Source organism: Equus przewalskii, chromosome 23 (assembly GCF_037783145.1).
Source record: "Equus przewalskii isolate Varuska chromosome 23, EquPr2, whole genome shotgun sequence".
Taxonomy (NCBI): Eukaryota; Metazoa; Chordata; class Mammalia; order Perissodactyla; family Equidae; genus Equus; species Equus przewalskii.
Window position 1 is genome coordinate 1,025,467 of NC_091853.1, and position 20,654 is coordinate 1,046,120.

The following is a 20,654-nucleotide window of genomic DNA, read 5'->3' on the forward strand; positions in this document are numbered from 1 at the left end:
GTGACGTGGAAGAGTGAGGGTTCTGCTGGTGGCCAGCCTCTGTGGGGCATGAGGCCAGCTGCTTAGAGAGAGGGGCGTGGGGTGGGACTCTGGGTTTGAGAGAAGGCAGAAGGTCTGAAGCATCCACAGGACTAGGCCCTGATGATAGAACTCACCTGGGGTGCTGGGTTTCAAAAAGGAAAATCAGATTCCTGGGCCCAGCCCAGACGTTGTGAGTCAGAATGTCCAGAGGAGAAGCCCACAATCTGTATATTTAACACAGGCATCCTGGGGCAGGGTTCACATCATCGAGCAGGTTTGGGGCAACACTGCCCTAGAGCAAGTGATTCCCAAGACACTAGACCTACTGGAGGTGCTTTTGGAAAATACAGATTCTTGGGCCTCTAGCCCAGAGGTTCTGATTCCGGGGGCGTAGAGAGGATGTTTGAAGATGTTTCAGGTGTTTAAAGCATTTGATGGGCACCCTGTTGGGACTACAGCTGAACAGCCCTGAACCAGCTCCCCGAGGCTGCAGCTGCCGAGTGACCATCTCGTAGCTGCGGCGACTACTTCTGAGTAGTCCTCTCATTGTTCAATTAACAGTCAGCCTGCTCTCAGCGCTCCTGTTCTCAGCACTGCTGCTGGCTGATGCGTCCGCACTCTGTGCAGGCCTCTCCAGGGGGCTGCGGGGTTGCCAAGTGCTCTCAGCCGAGGGCTCTGCCTCCAGCTTGCTTACAGTAGACTGGGGAAGATGGGCAGGGGAGGGGGACGGTGGGCCCTGGCACGGAGATGAGGACGAGGAGTTGGGAGGCAGGTGGGAAGCAGACTGAGGGGGGGGCCGCACCCAGTGGGAGGACAGTTGGTTGGCAGAGTGGCTAATTCACCCTGGGCATACTCAGTCTTCTGTCACCCAGGCTAAAATAAGAGAGTTAGGTATTTTTAAAATTTCCCCAAGTCTAGAGATTGTCAGGCTTGCCTGGAAATGTGTGTGGTTTGTAAGTGGGGTGGCCAGGTGGTGGTGGGGGAGCAGAAACAGCATCTTCAAGGTACTGGTTCTACCCCAGGCTCATAAGTTGACCGCTAACTCTCAGGAAGCTGCCAGCCCCCTGAAGAGCAAGGGGCGAGTGCTCCTGGCAGAGGGCACTGCTGGCGAAAGGAGCCAAAGGGCCACTAACTTGGCGAGAGTATGGTGGGCAGGGTCCGGGCAGGGAGCAGAAAGAGCCAAGGTTGGGGAAGCAGACCCGGGCCAAATCCTGTAGGGTTCTGAAAGCCAGATTCTGGATTTCATTTTAAGTAGGCGGAAAGCCTTTAGAAGGTTTTAAGTAGGAATGGACATGATCTCCTTTGCATTTTAAAAGCACACTCTGGTTGTTCTGCAGAAGAACGAATTATACAGGGCGAGAGTGATGCAGGAGACGCGGGGGCCACTACGACAGTCCAGGCAGGGGAGGTGGTGGCCAGGTCAGGATGGTCAGGATGAATTGGGAGTGGGACAAGATTCTGTGAAACATTTTGGGACTTGCCATTGGCTGGAATGTAGGAGGGAGGGACGAGGAATCAAGGACCTTAGATACAAGGGCTTGAGCAGCTGGGTGGGTGGGATGCTATTAACTGACGTGGGGAAGAGCAGGTTTGGGGCAGGAAAGGAGGAGTTCTCTTTTGCCCACCTTGTTGGTGTAGAGGAGGAAGAATTATTCCTCTCCCCTCTGGGTCCTTCTGGCTGGTCTAGGAATTAAATTCACAGGAGACAGAATAACAGGAGAAAATCAAACAAAGTTTAATAACATGGATACATAGGAGACACCCAGGAAAACTGAGTAACTCACCAAAATGGCGGAAGCCGCCACCTTAAATACCATTTTCAGCTAAGGACAGAAAAGGGTGTTGGGGGTAGTGATTTGGGACTTCAAAGGGGAGGAAGGCAGTTCACATGGAGATGAAAATGCAAATGTTTGGTAAACAAGTGTTTGCTGGGCCACCTATAGACAGTGTGACCTGAGAGAGAACTTTGACGAGAGTGGGCTTCGCAAGGGTCCTCCCAGACTACCACACCCAGAGTTATCCATGGTGACGGCCTGTCCTGGGCCAGGGTTTCTACCCTGAATTCTTTTAGGCAGTTAGGGGAAAGGTCAAAGTTTCTTTCAGAGTCTTTTGTCCTTAAAAATAATCAAGCCAGGGCCAGCCCCCGTGGCCTAGTGGTTAAGTTTGGCACACTCCACTTTGGCGGCCGGGTTCAGTTCCCTCCCAGGCATGGACCTACACCATTCATCTGTCGGTGGCCATGCTGTGGTGGCAGCTCACATACAAAAAGAGGAAGATTGGCCGCAGATGTTAGCTCCAGGTGAATCTTCCTCAGCAGAAAATAAATAAATAATCAAGCCAAAGAGACACATTTTGGGGTGGCAGATTATGATCCCCCACAGTCCCAGCTTGGAAATGTTAAGAAGTTTCACAGTCCAGAAGCTGAGTTGGTAGGTTGTTTCCATCTCATGAACTGGTCTCTTAGTTCTGATGACAGGTCAGTCCAGTTAAATTCATTTCAGGAGGCAGTGATTCAGGTGGGCTCCCAAAGTTAGGCCTATGATGTATAAGCAAGCAATCAGGGATTTAATAAGCACTTTTATGCAAACAAAAAGAAAAACAAGGTTAAATGGCTGGAGCAAATTATAACCCAGTTTCTGAGCCCAGGGGACAGCCAGTCAAGAAGATCTCTAGATGTCAGGGTGAAGCATCTCTTGCATCTTGAGAAGTCGCTGATGATGCCATTGAGCGTTCGGTATCCTTTTGAGGGGCTGACACAGTAGCAGGTATGCAGACTGTCTCAGGATGGGCTATCGTGGTGATCTCTCTGAAGTTTGTATCAGGTTGCCCAGCTTCAGTTTGCAAGGCTTCAGGAACAAGGGTGGTTTCAGTTCTCAATGATTCCAAGTGAAAATGTTGGAAAAAATTGAAAACATTAGTTAGGAAATTTTTAGCCAGAAATTTCAGGAGACTAGAAGAATTCAGGATCCAGTTCAGTTTACAGATAGGAAACAAAAACCTCAAAGACAATTAACAGAACTGAAATCTAATATTGTAGTTTCTACTGAAACAATTTTTCTCTCTAAAATCACCCTCTTTTTTTTTCTTTTTTTTTTTTTTTTACCAAAGATAGCCAAATGAAGACTCATTAGTTTGTAAAGTAAGTCTAGTTTCAATGAACTTGGCCCAATTATTTACATAGTACAACAACAGGAGCAGGTGATCACGTAGGCTCTTTTAAATCTGCTTTGCTGGAACTTTTCATAAGATATCTCAGATTGAATTTCAAAGGCCTCTTGAGGTCAGGAAAGCCAAGGACTTTTTATCAGACTCTGCCTGCAGTACCTTAGATTTGGGTGAATTCCTCTCTTCTCAAAGTCCCCAAAATGTCCTGAGGTTCTTCGCATCTTCCAGGAAGTAACCTTTACTCACCTGGTATGGTTGATGGGAACCCTGTAAGCAAGTTGCCAGGCCAGTATTTCCAACTGGCTTTATTTGTTTTATAAAGTCAATCTTTGTCCCTTAAAGCTGTTTTGGTCATATCTGAGTCTATGCATGTCTCTCGCAAATATGACATTCCAGTCAAAGCTTTGGCAATATAACCAATGTTTCCAATTGTGTCCTGTTATAAGGAGAACAGATTCTTATTGAACTTATGCAAATAACTATATTGCCACGAAAATAAGAATATTCACTCACTAAGAGTTTCCAAATTCTGGAGGGATCAGGTAGGGAGAAAAAAGATAAATGTTTCAATTCTGCTCACAAAGGTATAATTTTTCAAGTTGCTATAAGTCATAGTTACCTTAAGAGAAAAGAGAAAAAAGTTTCCTTAAACCTGAGAAAACAAAATATTTAAAAATCAGCAATATTTCAAATGAAAAGTCATAAACATTGTAATCATCCTCATTAATTCATTTAGTCCCATGTAATCAACTTTTGACCTTGACCTTCTGTTAGCAGTTTCGTGAAGTCGTCAGTTTTTCCATTAGTTCTATAATTCCTCACCCAGTTCAGTGTTATGATCTGAAAGTTTATCAGAAACTTGTATTCTAGAGTAAGTATGAGAGTCTTTTCCGTGAATCTCTGAAGATGAAACATATTTGCAACAGCACAGTAAAACGAAACCGTCTGTAAATGAGAAAAGACTTCACAATGGCAATTGACAAACTTGGCTATTTTTGTGCATATAGTATTTTAAGATAATAACTAGAATTTATGACTGATAATCAAGACAGGTCAGAATTTTAGAAATGTCATATAATTTTTAACACATATCAATAACATTTACCCACCTAGTATCAGGTCCGTATGAAACAATTCTTAGTTATCCATTTAACCAAAGTGACAACAGATGTTAAAGACAAACAGAGAGTTAAACAGTTTTAAAAACCTTCATTTTCTTAACAGACCTCAGCCTTTTTGAACATAGGAAATTATTTTGACAAAACATAGAATTTCTGTCTTGTTGGTAGATTTACTCAAAGGAAAAGAAAAACCTTTTACAATTTCTTTGTCGAGAGCAGACAAAAAGTTTAAGAAAACTATCCTGTTAAGAGAGAGAACACCAAATTTTAACCTTGCACCAGCTTACTTTTGATTTTGAAACTCACTTACTTAAATTCATTTTATCCTTAGCCAACTTGACCATGCACTAAACTCTTTTCTCAGAGTTTTCTTTTTTTAAGATTTTATTTTTCCTTTTTCTCCCCAAAGGCCCCTGGTAAATAGTTGTGTATTTCTAGTTGTGGGTCCTTCTAGTTGTGGCATGTGGGACGCCGCCTCAGCGTGGCCTGATGAGCGGTGCCAGGTCTACGCCCAGGATCCAAACTGGCAAAACCCTGGGCTGCTGAAGTGGAGCACGCAAACTTAACCACTCAGCCATGGGGCTGGCCCCTCTAGAGTTTTTAACAAACAAAAATATCTTTCTTCTACCTTCTTTATTGAAAACATACATCTTACTTTCCTTGAATACAAAGATGTTTCCTTATTTTTAGTAGCCTTAATCACATTCGTTAATTAGAATTTTTAATCCTTAGAAACCTTAATTTTTGGTGAAAACTAAGAAGTAAGCAATTATGAACTGTCTCTTACATTAGCATTCTCTGGCTTGGCAGATTTAAAAATACTTTTTATAATTTCTAGAAACATGCTACTTCATAGTACAATCTTTTAAATAAAACACAAGACATGTTTACTAATAGACCCAAACACTTTTTAGTTTCTCTGTAATAAGACAAAAGTAGGTAAACTTAGACATGTTTAGCAATTATGTTTCATTATTTTATCTTATTTGGAAATGGTCTGGATACTCAATGAATTTTCTTTTATTTAATTTAGCCTAGCAAAACTTCAAAGTTTCAAGTTACCAAAGAGATTTTTGAATTTATTTTAAATACACCTGCCATAAACTATAATTATTGCTAAAAGTTTTATCTATAAACTCTTATCTCACATCTAAATCATTTGCTCCCAACAATTATGTTTAGATTATTCACAAAAACTTCATGAGACATTAGACAAAATTAGCTTATCATTTTAAGTTATTTTTGTTGACAAATTTTGTAACAGAGATAACATAAGCTTATTTGCCTAATAAAGGCTGCATGTCCACATCATATCTGATGTTGATAATTCTAAAGATATGCTTATTTCAATCAAACCAACAAACTTAAATGAGCTTTCATTTACAAAAGATTAATTTATATCTTGTTAGCCTGAAAACCATTTGGGTTAGTTTCTATTACATTTAGGAATAATTTATTATAAGCACTTACTTTAAGCCAAACAGAGTTCTTTTAGAAATTATACCATCCAGAGGTAAAATGTCACACACATATAACATACATATAGACACACACACTTTAAGACAATTAAACAGAGTTCTTTTAGAAATTATACCATCCAGAGGTAAAATGTCACACATATATAACATGCATATAGACACACACACACAGACTCCACAGCTATTGTTTCAAAACTTTAGGACAATGTACTACACCTTTAAAAATCTGCACAAAGCATTTAACAAAGGCCGTCTTTCTAAGTGTACAGTTTAACCTTAGACCAGTTTACCTTGGCGGGAGGAGCTTTTATTATCTTTTTTATTAGCACCTGATATTAGCCTCTAATTTTTATCTCACACTGTGTGAGCTCAGGCAGCCCTAGTGACTTCCCCTTGTGTGTTTAATTAACACCGTCTGAAGGGCAGGTTTGTACGCTGCCTTAGGAGCAGGCAGGGGAAACGTCCCCCAGTGAGACACAGGGTCTGTGCCCACAATGCAATCTGTAATACAATCAGGAGAAAAAGAGTACAGTCACTTCACATAAAGCCCGCAAATGTCTCAGTTTTCCTACAAAACTTCATCTGAACTCCATCAAGTCTTATACTCTGATCTTAGCTCCTATTAGGACTTCATCCACAAGTCTCGGGCTTCTAGTGCTGGCTAGGGGACATGTTCCCAGCCAGACACAGCATCCACTTTCAAAGGAAAGCCGCTCAGGGAAAGTTGATAAAACCTCTTTGCATGATATTAGTTCAAACATTCCAAGCTTTATAGTCCTATCAACCTTTATACCTTTACGTCTTCTGTTGTTTTTTTCAGTCTAATTGCAGCCTGACTCAGGGTCCCACCGATAGCTTTTGGTACAACAGCTGTGGGGTTCCTGTATCAGGGAGTCCTGGCGAATTCTCTTCTCCACCTCCTCGTTATTTTACCCATTTTTGTTTAAAAGGCTTGAGTCCCCATGGTTCACCCAAGGGACCATGTCCTTTTGTCAATCTTTAACTTGATTAAGTGGCCTAATTGTTGCTCCAAGCACAGTGTTTTTTTGTGATCTCTGCCTTCTGGCTTTTCAAATTTTTCCGAACTAGAGTAAATAGAGCAGAGTTGTTGGGGGCCCTTTAATCTCGGGGGACCTGGTAGCAGGTCCCTTTGGCCCACCCAACCTCAGGCAGTGCTAGATTCAAACCTTTGTTTTAAGCCCATTAATGTCTGCTTTATTTATCGCATTTTGTTTAATAACCATCTTAAGATTTCCATCCTGCTGAGATGGGTCTCATGACTCTTCCCTTTTTGATTACTTTTTGTTTTTCCCTCTTTTAATATTTGTCTTATTTACCTTATGTATTTTTTTAAAACTCTTTTAAAAATTTTCACCTCATGCAGAAGAGTTCCTTGACTTTCCCTTGGGCTTTTTATTTATTTTTTTGTCAATTAATGCTTTCATTAGCATCTGTAAGACCATAAGAGGAAGCTGAGACTCCAAATTTGATTAAATTCTTAAAATTAGTCATTATTTCTTTGTATTTCCTTTTTAATTTGGTCTTTTCGTAGGTACCAATAAAACAATCATGATGTGACCTCTCTGAAAATTTTTCCAATTTAGAAGTTTTTCCAATTTAAATGACCCATCGTCTGCTCGTTGACCAGTAGGATCTTAATAGTGACTCAAACCAATAATCCTTTTATGTGTTAATCATGGACACAAGAGGTGACCCCAAAAGAGAGAGTGCAAAAGAAGCCGCCCTCACAAGATCCAGAAAGTTCACTCCCCAAATAGTCCAAGATAGCAAAGGCCTTCATTTCAGAGGCAGTAAGGATGGTATAGTACCAGCATTGACAAGCAATGAAGGTTGAGACAACAAAGGCCCATTATGAAAGCAACTGGGCACCCCTGATGACAAACTCCCCTGAAAGCTGACTCAGCCCGACAAAGAGAGTGCATCTTGGAACCCCAGTCTGTTCAACTAGCTGCCAAGATGCATGCCTGTGTGTGCATCCTCCAGATGGCAGAGACCAAAGAGGTCACAAAGCCAAGCTCTCAAGACGTAGAACAAGATGAAAGGAAAAGCCTCATCTTGCATGTACGTTAACAGCTGTAGCTACGCTTTGGGTCTCTTGGAGCCAAACTAATGCGTCGGAGGCGGGTGCCGTGGGGTTGGGGATCATGTGCACTTTACAGAGTACCTTGTTGCACGGACACTTGCTTGAGGTAGGCAGGGGACCTGTGTCATTTTACCCCTTTCTGTGACCAACTTATCCTATCACAGGAGGCTTCTTGAGGTGGGACGCCCGAACGGCTCTTAACTGCTCCCCCCATGCCCACCAAATTTGCAGCCTTTCTGGCTTTCAAGATGCCCCTTAGCAACAGCTGTCACCTCACGCACATGTTAAACCACAGCAAAGTTCACCGCAGGCCGGCCCAGACGATGGGCTTATAGATGCCTGTGTCTTGCCCTATGTTTTCTTCTTTTTATTAAAAATGACACAAAAGACAGAGACAAGGAAAAATAGCGACCGTCTCTGAGAGGAGAAGACTCAATAAACCAAGAGAACTCAAACCAAATTTCCCAGACTCACGGAGTCCAAGAAGCCAGCTTCACTGTTATTTTCTCCTGCTAGTCTAAATTTAGACACAGGAACAAAACCCACCACTCTCGCTTCCACTGGACCCTGCAGGCAGAGATCCCGGAGACCTGTGTAAGAACTCGCACCTCTGCTGGCTCTCGTCAGGCGTCCAGGATCTCTCAGCTGTAGCAGCCCAGATGTGAGCGTCCAGCCAGTGAAGTTTTGTCCCATCCTGGACACCAAACTATAGGGGAGGCAGAATTATTCCTCTCCCCTCTGGGTCCTTCTGGCTGGTCTAGGAATTAAATTCACAGGAGACAGAATAACAGGAGAAAATCAAACAAAGTTTAATAACATGTATACATAGGAGAAACCCAGGAAAACTGAGTAACTCGCCAAAATGGCAGAAGCCGCCACCTTAAATATCATTTTCAGCTAAGGACAGAGAAGGGTGTTGGGGGTAGTGGTTTGGGACTTCAAAGGGGAGGAAGGCAGTTCACATGGAGATGAAAATGCAAATGTTTGGTAAACAAGTGTTTGCTGGGCCACCTATAGACAGTGTGACCTGAGAGAGAACTTTGACGAGAGTGGGCTTCTCAAGGGTCCTCCCAGACTACCACATCCAGAGTTATCCATGGTGACGGCCTGTGCTGGATCAGGGCTTCTACCCTGAATTCTTTCAGGCAGTTAGTGGGGGAGGTCAAAGCTTCTTTCAGAGTCTTTTGTCCTTAAAAATAATCAATCCAAAAAGACACATTTTGGGGTCACCAGTTCTGATCCCCTGCGTAAGTCATCCCAGTGACGGATCAAAGGGGCAGTTTCATATGCAAGTCCGGAGCTCTGGACTCGGGTCATGGTTGCGGGCGTGGATTTAAGAGTCCCAGCATAGAGATATTTGAAATTGTGGAGCTGGATGAACAGAGAATGCAGACAAAGAAGAGCCAGAACAGAGTCCTGGGCCAACATTTAGAAATTGGGCAGAGGTGGGAGAAAGAGCAGAGGGAGCTGTGGGACCATTTTCTGCGCCAAAGAAATACGTTATATTAGGAACCATAGACGTGTCCATTGCTTTCGTATTTTTACTGCATGAAAGATTCTTTCATGTTGTCCCCTCATCGTGAAGAGAATGTGTTTCCTTGAGCCCCTGTTTATGGCCAATCCCTCTCCAGGCAGCAGGTCTTTCCCCGTAAGGCCTCTGCCCCTTGATGAGTGAGTCTCGCGCCTAAGAGCCCCTACAGCAGAGGTGAGTGAGGGCCAGGCTCACGGATGCCGTCAGCAAATTCCCCAGGATCCGCCTGTGAGGGTGAGAGTCCCTTCCCGCCTCACGCTCAGCTCCTTGTCTGTCAAACAGCGCCTGGTGGAGTGGGGGTTAGATGTGGTCCTTACTCACCTCCCAACTCTCTACTCTATAATTTTATCTCGTTTTCTCTAGAAGCAGATGTACTCACCCAGGAGATTTTTACCTCAAAGTGGGGGGTTTCTATAGAAGACCCTTATCTCCTGAGACGTTAAGACAAGCTGACACACAAATTCCAGGACGGTATTTGCAGCTTCACACTCTAAGCCCTTCCCTGCTGTCAGCTCACCCAGCCTTCAAGCAGCTAGGAAGAGTAGGAAGCTGGGAATCGGAGAGATCCCTGCTTCAAAGCCCCAGAGCCCACGAGAAACAACGGCCTTATACCTACACCTGGATTTTCTGCCTCCCAATCTGTGCTGCCTGGGTTTCTTCCTAGATGTGTTTTGCGCGGAGATTATTCAATACTGACATTTTTAAAGAATTTAGAAAAAGGGTTACTTTAACAAAGATAGCCCAGGTGACGGAGACCCTTACTGAACTGGAAAGATTTCTGCCCTCACAGCCAGTCACAGGGGTTTCGGACCGTACAGGTTAGCATCTGCCCGAGGGCATCTGAGCCGAACCTGGGAGGCTGGTTGCCGAGCCGCCGACCCGCTCCCTGGGAGGTCTGCAAGGATTCCCAGACGGTGGGGACCCTGCAGCCATCCCCGCCCCTCTCCGGCTACCCTACGCTCCCTCTGTGAACACAGGCCTTTTGGGGAAAGAGAGGCAGCTCCTCTTCACGAGGAGTGGACGACTCATACGGCGCCGGCCCGCGGGGCAGAGAGAGCCGATGCCTCGGACGGAGCCCCCCGCTGACAGATGAGACCCCGGGGCCAGGCGGGCGTCCCTCATCAAACGCTCCTTAAGCGTGTGGGGCCGTTTGCGGAGAGGTCTGGGTGGGCTGGCCTCCCGGCGCCTTCCCGGATCCTCGGGGCTTCCTCGGTGGGCGCCGGACCAGGGAAGGTGCAATTCCCCCGTTTCCCACAGGGCGGTGCCCTGGTTACGTGGCGCTGCGCCCGGGGCCGGAGGAGGCGCTCTCCAAGTCGGACAGTGGCTCCCGGTTTTTCCTTTTCTCAGTGGGTGTCCAGCTTTTCCCAGTTTCTAGTGGCCTCCATCTCTGCTGTGACAGGTCGGTGTGATGGTGACGTTCCTGGTGCTGCTTGTGCTCTCCTACAACGTCGTGTTCCTGTTCCTGGGCACGGCCAGCCTGGGCCTGTTTCTCAGCAGCTCCTTCCCCAGCATGCTGGCCTACACTGAGGACATCCTGCAGTACAGAGGTGAGCGGGCAGGGTAAGAGCGCAGAGGCCTTTCCTCGGGCTGGGCGCCCCTTCCCCCACCCCCCGTCGTCTCTGGTCTTCCAGCCAGATCAGCCTGCCTCCTTGCAGAAATGATGCTCCCCTCCCACTCTGGTGGGAGCAGGTTCACAACGGGGGTCGTTCTGACCACGAAGCTCCCCACTCAACATGACACCTGCATCATGTGATTTCAGGCCACGGGGATGCAGTAAGCTGCGTGCCGTTGTTTGTTTCCCGTGGTAGTGTCTGCTCACCCACAGCTGGCATGCTGTACCACGGGTGTGCTGGGATTCTGGGTTCCAAGGAGAACACTGTCCCGGGAGAAGTCCCGGCAGAGGCAGGGGTGTGAGACCTTAGTAAGGGTGCCTCCGCGCTTTGTTGCTCTTGTGGATGTTGTTTGGGGTGTGGAGGACAGGGACAGTGACTCTACGCCTGATTTGGGGAGTGACACAGCCTCTTTGATGTCAAAAACCTCTAATTCTCTTGACCAATCTCCTCCCCTTTCTGTAGCCTGCCAAGGACATATAGCAAAGATGCGTTTTTTAACCAGTTAAAAATAATTATGTTTTGAACATTTAACATTATCCTTAGAAGTAACTAGAGAAGCCCTCGAGTGTTGGAAAACCAGCATTAAAGTTGAGAGATTTCTTTGGAGGAGAAGTGGGGGAACTTGGGGCCGAGGGGAGCAGCCCGCACTCAGTTATCCACAGGAACGGAGACGGAGACCCCGAGCCTGGAAAGCCAAGGATGTCCCCATGCCTCAAGCCGGTAAATGAAGTGATGAAACAATGTTGGTATCACCCGTCACACAGTGTATCCCACGGAGGTTAAGTGATCAACAAATGTTAGGGTTTAATAATAATAATCACGTTATATCGGTTCTTTCCGCTTGCAAATAGTGACTCAAATCCGCCCTCTTCATCTCATTTCTCACTGTCCCTGACTTAGTTCAAGGGTTTATCGTCACTTACCCACTTGTAATATTTAACGGCGCCCAGCTTTTCCCAATTTCTAATCACTTCCGTCCGGCCTTGGCAGGTCTGGGCTGGTGTCCTTGCCTTCAGATTTGCCTCCATCAGTGGTCCTCCACCCTGGGTCCACGTTAATATCCCCTGGAGCACTTGTAGCAGCACCCAAGCCTGGGCTTCCTCTGCACACAGTCTGATGGTGTGGGTCCAGAGCAGCTGGGTGATCCTAGCGTGTAGCCAGGGGACCACTGACTGATTCGTCCTCCGCCTGATGCAGAGGGTCCTTTCAAACCCGGAGGGGATCACAGTCTTCCTATCTTCCTGCGGAGCTCCTCCTTCCTCCGGGCTTCTCCCCACCACTGCCCCTCAGAGCCTGCCTTCTAGCCACGTGGAGTTATTTTCTCTTCCCTGATGGCACAGACACCGTCTCGCACCTCCACACTGTGGCACATGGTGAACCCTCTGTTTGAAATGCCCCTTCTACTCTGTCCCACCCCTTTATCTCCTGCCCTCCCCCCTCCCCCTCTGGGAAGCCTCCCTGATCTCTGCTGGAAGGGTGTGCCTCCTCCTTTGTACCTGCCTCTCGTGTCTGACCCACCTCAAGGCTTTCGTCCCTACATCATCCACATCCTCTCCTCGACACCATGCTCCCATGGGCATCAGCAGGGGACAAGGGCAGGAGCATTGGCTTTGAGGTCATCAGCAGACCTGAATGTCAGTCCTGCCTCACCATTTCTGGCTTTGTCACCTTGTGCAATTCAACTCTTCGAGCCTCTTTTCTCGCCTGTAAAATAGGCTTGCAAATACCTACCTTTTAGGATTGTTTGTGCATCAGAGAAAATGTAATTGATTTAGCAGCTTAACTGGCTCACAGGTGCCCAGCATCTGTGTCGACTTTGATCATCCATCGGACTCCCTGCAGTGTCTGGCACAGTGCCTGACGCACAGAGGTCCTGAAAGGGTTTTGAATGAACGAGCAGAATTGACAATGGGTGCTGCTGGAACTCAGAGAAGGGAGTGGCCAGTGTTGAATCTAGAGATGGCTTCCTGGAGGAGATGGGGTGGGAGCTGGCCCAGGATTTGGAAAAGCAGAAGGAAAGAGGAAAGGCATTCCGGGGAGGGGTGTGGGAGGGCAGAGCCAAGGCCCAGGATGGGTCTAAATGTGAGCGAGATTAAAAGAAGCACCGAAAGCCGCAGGCGGATGATGATGATCTGTCTCATTCGAAAACACTGTCTACCGCACGTTGGCCACTGCGCTCATAATCAGCAGCGGTAGATGCCGCTGGAACTGACATTCCTGGCGCAGTCCTCTCTTGGTGGGGAGGCCGCCTGGTACACAGACAGTGGGGTATGTGACGGCGGGGCGCTGAGGGGGCACAGAGGCAGAGCAAGGAATGCAGGGTTAGGGCCGGGGAGAAGATGACTGAAGGGAAACTAAGCCAGGACTTCAAAGATGAACGGGAGCTTGCCAGACAAGGAGTAGGAGCAGGAATGTTCTGGAGGGAGTGAGCACATATGGCAGACCCAGCGGTGAGCGTGAGGACGCCGGTGACACTGAAGGTAGTCCTGCTGGCCGAGGGCAGGTCAGCAGGGAGCGTGAGAGCTCTCAGCAGGGATGGGGATGAAGGCCTGCGAACCACATCAGGGAGTTTGGACTTTATCCTGAAGGCAGCAGCGAAGGGTCGAAGTGGAGCGCTGGCCCGGGCTCGAGGTGGACTCTGCCAGCACTGTGCACTTGCACGGGTTGCTTCGGAGTTACCACACAGCCACCCTGTGAAGGTGGTGTCATCATGCCCATTTGACAGCAGGAGACCAAGAGAAGGGAAGAACCTGCCTAATGTCACATGGCTAGTAGGCTACCTGCACAGCTGGGCTTGGGACCCAAGTCTGACTCTGAAGCTTGGGCTCTGAAGGTGTGTGCCATGTCGCCAGATTCATCAGCGGTGTGGCTGGTCAGGCAACACCAGGGCAGTGAAGACACTGGTATGCCTAGGGCAGAGCGCTGGCCTGAGGAGACCAGGAAATCTTTCTGGAAAGGAAGGTGGTGGTCAGATTGCGAAGAGCCCTGAATACCAGTCTGAGCAACTTGGAATTTACCCTGAAGACAATCGTGAGCAACTGAAGGTTTCAGAACAAGGAAGGACCATAATGACACAGGACCCAAGCATTCCTGAAGCAAAGATAAGGGCTAAAGTCTGAGAAATCTTAGGAATCCAAAGTAGTCCCCTTAGGCAGCCTTGCCATTTTCCAGAAACAACCTGGATTACGCTAGCTGACTTCTGTCTTTTAACTTGCTTTTACTAATCCAAATCCTCTCTTTCGGTTAGGCTGTGCGACCACGGTGCTGGTGATCGGGGCAGGAATTGGTGAGATGGCCCTCCAGATGCTTGTTGGCTCGGTACGTGGGAAACTCTGGGCGGGGGAGCAGTTGGGGACCACTCCTCCAGGCAGGTGAGAAGGTGCTGAACCCAGCTGGCCCTTCCCCGAGCATCCACACAGCAAGGGCCCCCTCCGTCGGTGTTACCTGTTTCTGGTTCTGCGCCAGCCTTGAAAGCTGAGCCTCTGAATTTGGGACCTGGAGATGGGAAAGGCTGCAGGGTACAGTCCAAAGCAAACAGCAGCCATGTCTGGGAGCAGGGCCAGAGGGCCCCGTGGGACAGCTCTTCAGCTCTCAGAGCCTGGGGTGGGCTGGAGCTGCAGTCACAGCTCTCTTTCCATCCTTTCTCACCTCCCACTCTCTACTCCACCTCTCCCAGCCTTAGGCCACCCTGCAAGGGGCCAGCTTGCCTGCCCAACTCCTCCCCTGATCAAGGGCCAACTCTCCCAGTCCTCTTCAAACATAGCCACGTTTTATTTGTTTACCAGGAAAAAAACCATATCCGTTTTTTACTGAAAACTACAATATACATATTGTTATTCCCCTTTTTACAAAGGAGGATACTGAAGCTCAGATAAATTAAGCAACCTGCCCTCGGTCCATCACCCTTCTAGTAACTGACAGAGATGCCGTTCCAACCTGAGTCTCTCAGTCCCCAGAATGCCCCTAATCACTACTCTGCTTTCCTCTTCTTGCCCTGCCCTCTGGCCCTGCTCCCCCGCATCTCACAGTAGCCTCTGCGTGGAGGCGACATCATGGCCAGGGTGTGCTTCAGGGTCATCTCGTTCAGGGGGCGCGGGCACAGGGGAGAGCGGCGCTGATGGTTAAAGTGGGGTGATGGGTCTGTGGGCGTTCCATAGGCTACTCTGGCATATGTTTAAATTTTCCATAGTAAAAGGCTGAAAATATATAAAGATATCCTCTGCAAAGCTCTGGTCAGGCCTTGTGGGCATAGAAACACCTAGCATGACTGGAGTTTTAATGAAGATTTAGAGATTTTCAGAAGGTCCCAGACACAGAGCTGAAAGGGACTCCAGGGGTCACCAGGTTCAGCCCCTGCCTTAGAGCAGGATTTCTGCCTCCTCCAGAAACATAGCCTTGAAAGGAGGGCAGGACGTGCCTCCTCCGCATGTTTCTATCTATTGGTGTGACGGGCCTGAACTTGACTGGCAGACCTGCCGAGCCCAGCAGGCTGCTTCCTCCACTCCTCCTCCGTGTGCGGTTCGATGGCCTGTCTCCGTGTTTTCCCTTTGGCAGGTCTTCCAGGCTCGGGGCAGCTATAGTTTCCTGGTCTGCGGCGTGATCTTTGGTTGCTTGGCTTTTACCTTCTATATCTTGCTCCTGTTTTTCCACAGGATGCACCCTGGACTCTCATCAGGTAAGGAAAGAATCTGTTTCTACACAAGAGGAGGAAAACAGGCGGGGGGAGTTGGGCGATGCTATGGATCTTAGCACGCCACAAATGCCGTTCAGTTCCAAGTAAAATGCAAGGAAATGTTTATTTTCCTGCAGCTTCCCTTTCCCCTCTTCCTGCTTTGCCAGGCAATTGTCTGCGTTGGGCTCTCAGCACAGGAGGGAATGGGATAGGCTGACTCATGGTTTCTCCATGAGCAGAGGGGCAGGGACTGCGAACTGGGCTTCCTGCATCCCAGCGCGCCACGGGACCGCGGGCCAAGAATCTCTTTCCAGCCTGTGCCGGGCCCTGAAAGGCAGGGGCTGCCTCCTTGGCTAGAACGCGGCCAAGCAGCCTAATTGGCCATCTCTTTGCAGTTCGGGATTCGACTCTAGTCCAGGTCTTTTTCAAAAAGAAGTCCTTCAGGCCGAGTGGTGAAGAAAAGCTCCTTCAGGGTAGAGACGCTTCCTAAGAATAGTCTCCCTCCTAGAGACCCCAGGCAGGGGGAGTCCCAAAGCTGTTTTCATAACCCTGAGCCCTCCCCTGCCCTTCCGCCCAGAGCGCTCACAGCCCCGGCAAGTGCATCAGCTGTGCAGAGAGCCAGTCCTTGAGAGGAGGTGCCAGGCAGGGCCCTCATCCTCTCCATAGAAAGCGAAAGAATCACAGGAAGCCTGAAGAGACGGGCTCCACCGTCCTGTCTCTCACAGGTGGACATAGGTCCCCTTTAAATGCTCAGTTTAAGGGTCCGGAAGAGCAGCAGGGGCCCCGGGTCAGCCCTGACTGCAGCCTCACTTCTGAGACGGCCGGAACCAGTCGTCCAGCGCGGCGCTCAGCACAGAGCCTTCGTTTAGGCCACAAGTTCAAGAAATATTTTCTGCATATCAAATGAGCAACCCTTAATGAGTTCCTTGTTCATGGGGCACAAAAAGAAGTACATATTTCCCAAGCCCTAGAGGCTAGGCTCGACGAGCCGCCTTCACCAACAGGGTGCCGGAACTAGCAGGTCTGGCTCTGCACTTGGCTCCCTGATGAGCAGAGGTGGCAGAGAAACGGAGAGCCTGGTGAGCTCTCAGAACGGGTGCTGGCTGCCACTAATCGGAGCTGCTGAAGCCTGCGGCCTGTTTTTTTCTTTTGTAGTTTCTACCCGGGACAAATCACTTGGAATGGAAAACTTGGAGTGCTACCAGAGGTAAAACTGGGCGAAGGAGGCAGGCAAGGACTTCCAGCCTCCTGAGCACCAGCACACAGTGTTTAAGGAAGCTGGAGGTGGCAGTGGAGGCAATCTCTCAACACCTGGTTCACATCTTCTCCACTAACACTTGGTTGGGTAGAAGAAATTAAATTGAATTCTGGTATGTGGGTCCTCCCTGGGCAAATCATTAGTGGTTTACCTGGCTACTCAAGTGAACTTCTTCTTCCCTGGTTCAGACTTTTGGTAAGAGCCGTCCAGGATGCCCAGATGGGAAGGAAGAAGACAGCCATATGCTTCGCTCATTGGCCGCCTCCTGCATGGACCACATCCTGAGTTTGAAGATCACTCTTAGTTGAAATTTGAAAAAATAGGTTGAAATTGTAAAGCCTGATGATCCTTGCTGTATGTAGATATATTTTAAATGAATCAAACCCCCAGTTATTCCCTGGCATGCTCAAAGGATTTGTGTGCTTTCTACTTATTAATAGTCCAAAGTCCCTCAGATTCCTGCTGCTGATTCCAGTAGTTCATCTGGAATCTAAAACATCAAAAGGAGAAATTGAGGGGCCGGCCCCGTGGCCGAGTGGTTAAGTTCTTGCGCTCGGTTTCAGTGGCCTGGGGTTTGCCAGTTCGGATCCCGGGCACGGGCCCTACGCACCACTTATCACGCCATGCTGTGGTGACATCCCACACAGAAGAACTAGAATGACTTACAACTAGGATATACAACTACGTACTGGGGCTTTGCGGAGAAAAAAACAAAAAAAGAGGAAGATTGGCAACAGATGTTAGCTCAGGGCTGATCTTCCTCAGCCAAAAAAAAAAGCATACCTTAAAAAAAACAGAACGGAAAAGTTGAATTTTGCTATCTTTGAGATACCTTGAGACCTTTCAGTGGTATGCTGGGCTAGCTTATACCAGCTTATAAAAACTGACTTAAATTTTCATTTTGACAGCTGGTATGTAAAGCGCAGCCAATATTAAAAATTACATTACAGAAATTTAAATTACATTAAAACAAAGGTAATACTCGAACTCATCACTTCCTAGCTGTCTTCCATCTGCACTCTCGAGCTTGTGTCTGCTGCACCCACAGGGTGGAGATACTGTCTGGAGGTGTGCGTCTGCACCTCTCTCCAGCTCCGCTCTCAGTGATAACATGTGGGGAGCTTGAGACCAGCCACGGTGGGGGTATTTACATCACAGAAATTGGCAGAAGCTACAAGCCATGGCTTTGTTTTCCCCTTGGAGAGCCAGCTGCTGAACGCTGACCAGCACACCACTGCTAATAATCAATGATAATCGGTCCATAAGTTGCCTGGAAGAATGGATGGATGTTCTATTTCTCTTTCCTGATATTAACTTATAAAAAGTGTAGAAACAGCACTAAGAATTTCTCAGAAATATCTAATTTAAACTTTACATCTTCTTTAGAGAAAAAAACTGTCAAGGTTTTTTAGCATGTGAAGTACCTTGACATAGCACGCCAAGGCACATAAGAAGCAAGTGGATCCTAGTTCTCAGTAACCCAGCCACCAAGGGGCGTGGTTCCCATGCCCGACACTGGAGGTTTATCCTGGCACGGAAGCCGGCTCCCGCTGCCAGCAACGCAAGCAGCAGTGCGAACCTGGTTCGAGCACTGGCCTCACCTTCCAGCTGTGTGGCCCTGAGGCTCTTCCAGCCTCGCTTTTTTATCTGTAAAGTGACATTTCTAAAAGAGCCTTACCCTACCTCAAAGAAGTTCTGAAAGAATTAAAGTGAATTTGTGTAAAGCAATTATTATATGCCTGACACAGAAATTGCCTAATAAATGTTAGACATTTTTATTTTTAAAACCTCCTCATAAGCAGCTTAGAAACTGTTCATGTGTTTGGTACATATTCATTGTCAGTCAAACAGATCCAAATTCTTTTGAAAGCTGGTGGTCTAGAGATAGAGTTTCAGCTATGTCTGTAAATACGTCAAAGTATTACATGGCAGCCAACCTTAAACGGGCAATCTACTCTAGTCACTGACCTGGGCAAAAGAAAACAGCTGTATTTTTCTTGTGGTTTTTGCAAGAAAACACCCTCTTTATACAGATTTAGAAAGAAGAATCAATGGCTATATCTAAAGTGATCATTATTAATTTGTGAATACAGCAAACAAGATTGAAACAAATCTAAGAGTACCTTTCCCAAAATATTTTAAATTTACTAAGCATTTTGAAGGACAATTGATCCTTTTATGTGAGCTCAGAAACGAATGACTGAAGACAGGTCTCTCTCATACTATAGGTTCACATGGCTGACACTTTAGAAGAAACAAAACTCGCACAGGACTGAGAACCACTATTCCCTCTCACATGCAGTCGGAACAAGGGAAGGCAGATGGGTGTTTATCCCACCTTGGCAATCAGTTACAGAGTAGGTAGGGCTTTTTTCCTGTCTCCTAAGAGTTTGACATCTCAGAGTGCTGTGGAGCCACCCGCTTCCCAGATTCCCCTCTGCTCCTCAGACGCGGAATCAACCCGCCAGTACACCCGATTCCATAACGGGAGACACGGGGACATGGAAGTCTTCTAGAGAATTCATCTATTCATGTAAAAAAGATTTACTGAGCATCCGCTCTGTTCAAGGCACTGATCTAGGTGCAGAGATACGGCAGAGAATGAGATGGAAGTCCGCGCCTCCCAGAGGTTCCAGTGCAGTTGAAGACCTGATAGTAAACTGAGAGAACATGCCGCAGGACGAGGGATGACTGAGTACCATAAAAACAATCCAGCAGGCAAGGGATACGAGTAGCATGTCAAGGGATGCTCTGGAAGGCCTATCTAGGGAGGCACCATTTGTGCAGAAACCTAAACGATATGCAGGAGCAAGCCAAGTCCCTGGGAAGGAGGTAGCAGGCACGGGACACGGCACGTGCAAGGGCCTTAGCCTGAACGGAGGTGCTCGTAGTATCTGAGGAATAGCGAGCAGGCCAGCGTGGCTTCAGTGAGGGCGGAAAGGGGAGAGGGCAGAAAACGGTGCAGTGGTCGTGAGGGGCTGGATCAGAGAAGCCATGGTAGGAGTGGGGGATTTCTTTGCGTTCTGTTGAGATCGGGAGAGTTTGAGCAGGAGAGGGACATGATGTGATTTCCATGTTTAAAAGTGATATTCTGGTTGTTGTGCGGAGAAGAGACTGTGGGGGCAAGAATGAAATTGGGCACACCAGTAAGGGTACAATTGCAAGAAACTATGTAAGAGATGATGGTGGTTTAGACAATGTTGCTAGCGTCGGAGGTAGTGAGCGTGACTGGATTCAAGTTATATTTTGAAACTGACAGAATTTGCTGATGGATTGGGTGTGGGGTGTGAGACAAAGATGGGAATCAGGCATCCCTGATGACCCCAAGTCATTTAATTTGAGTAATTGGGTATATGATGAGGCCATTTAACACTGGAAGACAGTGGGGGCACTCAAGAGTTCTGTTTTGGACATGCTCATTTTATGACACCATCTTGGATGTCAAGAAGGCTGGTAGATATAAGTCTAGAGCTGAAAAGAAGTCAAGCCCAAATATAAAAGTTTCGTTGTCACGTACATCTAGTATGTACTATATATATAGTAATATAATGTTTAAAGCCATGGGACTGAACGAGGTCACCCAGGAGTGACTGTAGGATTGGAAGCTTGAGCCTGGGGTTCTGAACACCTAGGAGTTTGAAAAAATAGGATCCAGGAGATCCAATGAGAGAAGAGGCCAGAGAAGTGGGAG

The 20,654-nt window shown here is 47.5% G+C and overlaps 1 protein-coding gene across 4 annotated transcripts in view; it reads left to right on the forward strand.

Moving 5' to 3' along the window:
- MFSD4A (major facilitator superfamily domain containing 4A) overlaps positions 1-17,374 on the forward strand; it is a 33,666-nt gene extending 16,292 nt beyond the window's left edge. For 3 of the 4 annotated variants that reach the window (XM_070591778.1, XM_070591780.1, XM_070591779.1), the window contains exons 7-11: positions 10,820-10,967; positions 14,281-14,351; positions 15,588-15,708; positions 16,861-16,912; positions 17,152-17,374. In XM_070591778.1, coding sequence (XP_070447879.1) covers positions 10,820-10,967; positions 14,281-14,351; positions 15,588-15,708; positions 16,861-16,912; positions 17,152-17,248 — 489 coding nt within the window. In that variant the 3' untranslated portion in view covers positions 17,249-17,374. Of the gene's footprint in view, positions 1-10,819; positions 10,968-14,280; positions 14,352-15,587; positions 15,709-16,860; positions 17,079-17,151 lie in introns of those variants that run through there. The other variant, XM_070591777.1, reaches the window with a different exon arrangement.
- The last annotated feature ends 3,280 nt before the right edge of the window (positions 17,375-20,654 follow it).